The sequence below is a fragment of the Euwallacea fornicatus genome, chromosome 20 (assembly GCF_040115645.1).
Source record: "Euwallacea fornicatus isolate EFF26 chromosome 20, ASM4011564v1, whole genome shotgun sequence".
Taxonomy (NCBI): Eukaryota; Metazoa; Arthropoda; class Insecta; order Coleoptera; family Curculionidae; genus Euwallacea; species Euwallacea fornicatus.
In genome coordinates this window covers 79,487-85,314 of record NC_089560.1, presented here as the reverse complement: position 1 = coordinate 85,314, position 5,828 = coordinate 79,487, and the positions used below count along the sequence as shown (strand labels likewise).

The 5,828-nt window shown below is 36.9% G+C and overlaps 1 protein-coding gene across 1 annotated transcript; it reads right to left on the bottom strand.

The window, feature by feature from the left end:
* Nucleotides 1-279: 279 nt before the first annotated feature.
* LOC136345599 (piggyBac transposable element-derived protein 4-like) lies at nt 280-2,642 on the bottom strand. Its single transcript, XM_066294077.1, has 3 exons — nt 2,401-2,642; nt 406-2,346; nt 280-349 (listed from the first exon to the last, which is right to left on the bottom strand). The coding sequence occupies exon 2, from the start codon at nt 2,341-2,343 to the stop codon at nt 460-462; it is 1,884 nt and encodes a 627-aa protein (XP_066150174.1). The 5' UTR covers nt 2,344-2,346; nt 2,401-2,642; the 3' UTR covers nt 280-349; nt 406-459.
* Between the last annotated feature and the right edge of the window lie 3,186 nt (nt 2,643-5,828).

The following is a 5,828-nucleotide window of genomic DNA, read 5'->3' as shown; positions in this document are numbered from 1 at the left end:
AATCGCATTAATTTACGAAATATTCACCAGAGTCTAGAAAACGTTACAAGATTGGATGTACGTCCATTAAAGCATTTAGAAATTGTAACTAGTGATATGTAAATAGCTTTAATCATTATCATTGTATCCTTAGACATAGTAGTTGTACTATTTTTGTATTATAAAAAAAACACTAAGAATGTAAAAGTGGACATACAACTTGAACTCTTCAAAAATCTGCCCCTCTTTTCTCAGAGTTACGAAGGGAGGAGTTATATGACCATTTACGAGTGGTCATTATTAACCCTAGAATACTAATGTGATTTTATCACACGTTAATACTAATGTGTCGTAAATTTTACGACTTTTCCTAGAAATACGAAAAACTCATAAAAAAATTTTTTTTTAATTGAAACAAAAGTTAACCTATACTCTTTGGTCCCTAAGGAATATAATTTCATGTTTGGTGTTTAATCACTTTTAATCCTGTAAGCATTCCGTGCAAGATTTCCCGCGGTGTTCGCCGCACATAGCATGTTTGCAATGAGTGCAGTAAATGGTCGTCATTCGCCTTAACCTGCTGGGACAATAGTAACATAAGGTACGTTTGCCTTCTACTTGAGTGGCGTTGTCAAATCTTTTTTCGATTTTGAGGATTTCTTGAATAGTTTGTCGAAGTTTGCGGCGTAAAGTTGTACCACTTAGTCGATGTTCCATCCAAGGCCTGGCAAGCTGGTGAGCTAGGTGAATCATAAATTGATATCGACGAAGGGGTTTTTCACCATTTTTCAAATTGTTACAACAATATAATACATACGAATTGACACAGGTTGTGTTTACCATTCCGTAAAAAATGCATAGTGGCCACCGTCTAGTTTTCCTGCTACAAGACATGTTTGAACACATTTGATCAAATGTGTCCACACCGGACTTTGTCTCATTATAATTCAAGATTATTATTGGTTTATTATTTATTTCCGAAATTTCTGCCCCTTCGTGCATAGTGGAAAGCAGTAATACTAGCTTATTTTTTTTAGGCATATACGACAATAAAGTTTTACTTTTGTCAAAACAAAACATTGAGGATTGAGGCTTTCTTTTTGCAAGTTCAAGCATTTCGGGTGGGATTTCTTTTTTATTTTTTCTAATTGTTCCAATGATGGTAAGTTTATATGGATCACTCAATAGTTCATCTGCTATCCCAACGGAGGTAAACCAATTGTCCATTGTGATATTTCGGTTTGTTCCATGTACAGATTTAGTCAACTCTTTTATGTAATAGTTAGATAATGGTAACCCTCCTGTGTGCGTGGATTTTCCCAAATAAGGACTGGCATCGATCATATATTTCGAGGAAGAGTCGCAGAGCATAACAATTTTAATTCCATATTTTGAAGGTTTATTTGGAATATACATCCTAAACGGACATCTGCCTCGAAACCCCAAGAGTTGTTCGTCAATCGTCAAATATGATGAAGGAGTATATGATGTTCGGCACGTTTCGATGAATGTATTCCAGATTTCACGAATATGAGCAAATGCGTCGTTCTTTAACCTTTCCGTTCTTGTCTTCTTGCTGTCAAATCGTAGGCAATTTACCAGGAAAATAAACCTCTCACAACTCATGCATCCTTTATAAAAAGAGCCAGAGATTGTGCTATCAAACATTTGTTTGGCATTCAAATGGTTATCCTTCTTGACGGCAGTCATTACTAGAATACCAAACAATGCCAATAGTTCCATTTTAGATAGTATAGATATGGTAGGCGTATTAGAAGTATACTTTTCTGCCTGTTTGGCAATTTCTTCGTTGGTGTGAACAACAATTCTATTCAAAATATCCTCCGAAAAAAAAAGCAGGAAATAATCAACAATTTCTGAACACACTTCACCACCAACTTTACTTCCTGATATGAAATGGACTATATTTCTTCTTGCTGTCCTTTTTGATAGTTGCGGCAATTTTGTGGACCATTTGTATCCATTTTTTCCTTTTAGTCTTATTGATTTTGGTTTTATTATATTCCTTTTTCGTTTTAACGAAGCCGCTATAATAGATAACGGAATATTTTCTTCAGATGATGTACTACTCTCTCCGTATATTGGATTGTCCAAAGGTTGATTAGCAATAACTAAATTAGTCCCGTTTACATTATCTCTCTCATTGTTTACTTCTTCCCCAAAGTCACTAATGTTACTGTCAGTTGATTTACTTTCAACCTCCAAACGATCTTCTTCTTCCCACTCATTATCAATTTCATCACCAGACTCTAAATATGAATCATTTTGGAAATCGCCATTCATAATTCTTTGAATTTCATTTTGCAGTTCTTTGTCACTCAAAGGCCTATTGTTGGATGCCATTTTCTATAAAAAAACTGCGTTAGTGCAAAAAAAGAGACATGAAAAACCAAGCTTTACCGATTATACTAATTTTTGTCTTTTCGTAAATATTTTACGCAAATACTAATCACTCGTAAATTTTACGACGCTCACACTATTAGACGCATGAAACAATTAGCCAGCAAGATACCGTTTCATCGACGTTTAGCTTCGCAATAATCAGGAAGGTACTGATAAGTAGGCGGCACAGGATCAAACGGAACCTTACGAATTCGGACTAAGAAAACCGAGCGTCGTAAAATTTACGATACATTAGTATTCTAGGGTTAAAATCATAATTATTGCATTTGTAAAAAAATATGGACATAAATGTGCGCCCTATAGGCTGCAACTAGCGCCCTCTTTTTCGAAACCCAAATTTCATGAAATATTCATTTTACCGGTCTTAAAAAAAACATAGATTCAAAATTTGAATAAGATATCTTCAAAACTACTCGATTTACTTAAAGAAATTCAAATACAAAAATTAACTTTAACGCCCTGTATATCCTAAACGAATAACATTTTCATGAGGCAAGTTGGGTTAAATCTTATTATTTTAATGTCTAGATTATCAGATTCCTTTTTGGCGCATTCTTCACGGAACACCCTGTATACAAAATCTTTATTTCTGACGAAATGGGCTATCGACCTTTTGGTCTTTCTGCCCTTGAGTGTATACATTTCATTTTAGGGTCTCACTATTTGCAATTTTTCTTAAACTAGGTGTTGTGTAAGCGGGACTAATGCAGGGGGTAAGGGAATAAGATGTTAGGATAGGGTTTATGTTTGGAAGTGTTCTAAGAGGGTGTTTGTGGGAGAATGGAAGCGTGATTGTCTAGTTTGTCTTGTTAGGCACAGTGGGGTCAGTAGTGCTAGATTGTGAGGATTGTTTTTCCATTTTGTTTGGATGTGTTGTAGTCGTTCCGTTATTCTTGTCATGTGCGTGCGTTCGTATAATAGTTGGTTAGATGGGTTGTGTAGTGGGTTTTTGGGGTTTCTTATTTTTGTGATAGTTCGTAGGGCGATATGTTCTGTTGTTTGTATGTGTTTTATGGTCTTTTCCGGTGCGTTTGCTCTTAGGATGTGTCTGTAGTCCAGGAGTGGTCTGCATATGGATTGGTATATGTTTGTTGCAGTCTTTGTGCTGATCCCTTTGTCTTTGTATGTTAGTGACCGGAAATGCTTAGCCCTTTTGATTGTTTCTGTTCTCATGGTCTTTACATGTTTAGTGAACTTCAGTTTGGAGTCGAGTATCATTCCTAGGTATTTTACGTCATTCTTTGGTTCTGTTACTTGTCCGTCCGCTGTTATTATTGGGGAGTTTGGTTTAAGTCGGTGGTTTAACAATAGAAGCTGGTTTTTGCCAGCATTTGGTATCAGCCTCCATACGTAAAACCACTTCATTGTTTGGTTAGTAAGTGTTTGGAGTCTTTCTACAGCCTTCTTGGTGTTTTTGTCGTGTACTATAAGCGCTGTGTCATCCGCGTATTGTAAAATGTATGCTGCTTTGTCTATGTGGTCTTTGTCCTGAAGGTTATGATTGTATATGTCATGGCAGTATATGTTGTAGAGTAGAGGAGAGAGTGGAGAGCCCTGCGGTAGGCCTTGTTGTGGGGAAAAAGAGAACGATAGAGTATTGCCTATACGAACTTCTAGTTGTCTGTTTTCAAGGATGTTTTTTATAGTTGTTATCAAGCATTTTGGTGTTTGTAGTTTGAAGAGTTTGTACAATAGTCCTTTGTGCCAAACCGTATCGAAGGCTTTGTTGATGTCCATGAATAGACTTGCTGATTTTCCTCCGTTTAAGTGTGTCGTCTATATGTTATTCGTTAGGACCAAAAGTGGGTGGATTGTCGAGTGGTTTGGTTTGAATCCGAATTGATATATTGGAATGTATTGTCCGATTCGTTTTTCAAGTCTGTCCTTTATGATGTGTTCGAAAAGTTTGCTGATAGTAGATAGTAGGGTGATTGGCCTATAGCTTTGGGTTTTAGTGTTATCCATCCCATTTTTTGGAATGGGTATTATTATTCCATTCTTCCGTGATTGCGGTATCGTGTTGTTCATAAGACAGTTATTTAATTGATTCCGGATTACGGTGTGCGTTTCTGACGTCAGACCTTTTAGTACTTTGCTCTTTATTTTGTCTTTTCCAGGCGCTGTGTTTTTAATTTTGTCTAGGGCTTTGGCATATTCTTCGTCCGTAATTATCTCGTGTCTAGGGTTAGTTTGTTCGGTGAAGTAATTGTCATACCAGCGGTTTATTCTGTTCCAGTTATCTTTATCAAATAATGGATGTTCCTTCGTGCTGAAGGCTTCCTGGAAGTGTCTCGCAAATGCATCAGCTTTGTCTTTGTCTGTATGATGTTCGGTTCCGTTTTCGTTGATTGTTCCAGCTGAGGTAGTCCTTTTGTATCTAGATATTTTTTTAATTTTTTGCCAATATGCTTTTCCTTGCTCGTTCTCAATTTCTTGACAAGTTTCTATCCATTTGTCCTGTCGGTACTGGTCGATCAGAGTCTTTATGTTTCTATTTAGGTTGTTGATAGTTCTTTTTAAGTCGTTTTCTTGATTCTGCGTGTAAAGTCTGTAAAGTTCCCTTTTATGTTTGATTAGCCTCAGAATGAATTTTGGGAGGGTATATTGATAGTAGACTTTTTTCTGTTTGGGTGAGTGTTTTTCTATTGCTATTGACAGTTGCTGCTGTATATCTTCCATTGAAGTAGGTTGCGTTTGCTGTTGAATGTAGTCGTGCATTTGTTTTCTTACTTTATCAATGTCTGTTTTGTCGAGGTTAGTTTGTCCATTGTAATGTTTTGGGTCGGTTGTGCGTTGTGTATCTTGAATGTGTATGTTGAAAGTCATGGCCAGATGGTCTGATCCTAGTTCATTAGTTAGTTTGACGTCATTGATGCTATGTGTGAGGTTTCTTGTGTAAAGTAGTACGTCTGGTGTTGTGTCTTCATTTTCTGGCATCAGGAATGTCGGCGGTGTCGTATGTTTTATAAAGTCTGAGTTATTTAAGAGGGTGTTAAGGTGTTTTGTTTTGTTTCTATTAAGGTTGAGGTCTCCCACAATTATTGCATATTTGAACAGACATGCCTTAGTGAATATGTTCTGTTCTAAGTTAGAATGTGGGTGTATGTAAACAAGAAAGATGTGAATTTTGTCGTCTGCATGTGGTATAGTGAAGTGGAGACATTCGTTTAGGGGATTGTTCAAGGAAGGGGGGTTTGCTTTCCCAAGCTTAATGTTTGGCTTGAGCAGAGCTGCTGCGCCTCCTCTGGCATTCGAGGTTGTATTGCCGTGCCTGCACATATACTGCCAGTTTCTGTATATTGGTGTTTGTCCTTGTTTCATCTTTGTCTCTACGAACATGCAACCGTCAATATTGTTATGTTCTACGTAATTGTTTATCAGGTGTTTCCGGTGGTACAGTCCGTTGATGTTGACATATATTAGTT

What these genes read in the sequence shown, in the direction of transcription:
- LOC136345599 (XM_066294077.1), bottom strand. Translation starts at nt 2,343, where the DNA reads ATGGCATCCAACAATAGGCCTTTGAGTGACAAAGAACTGCAAAATGAA.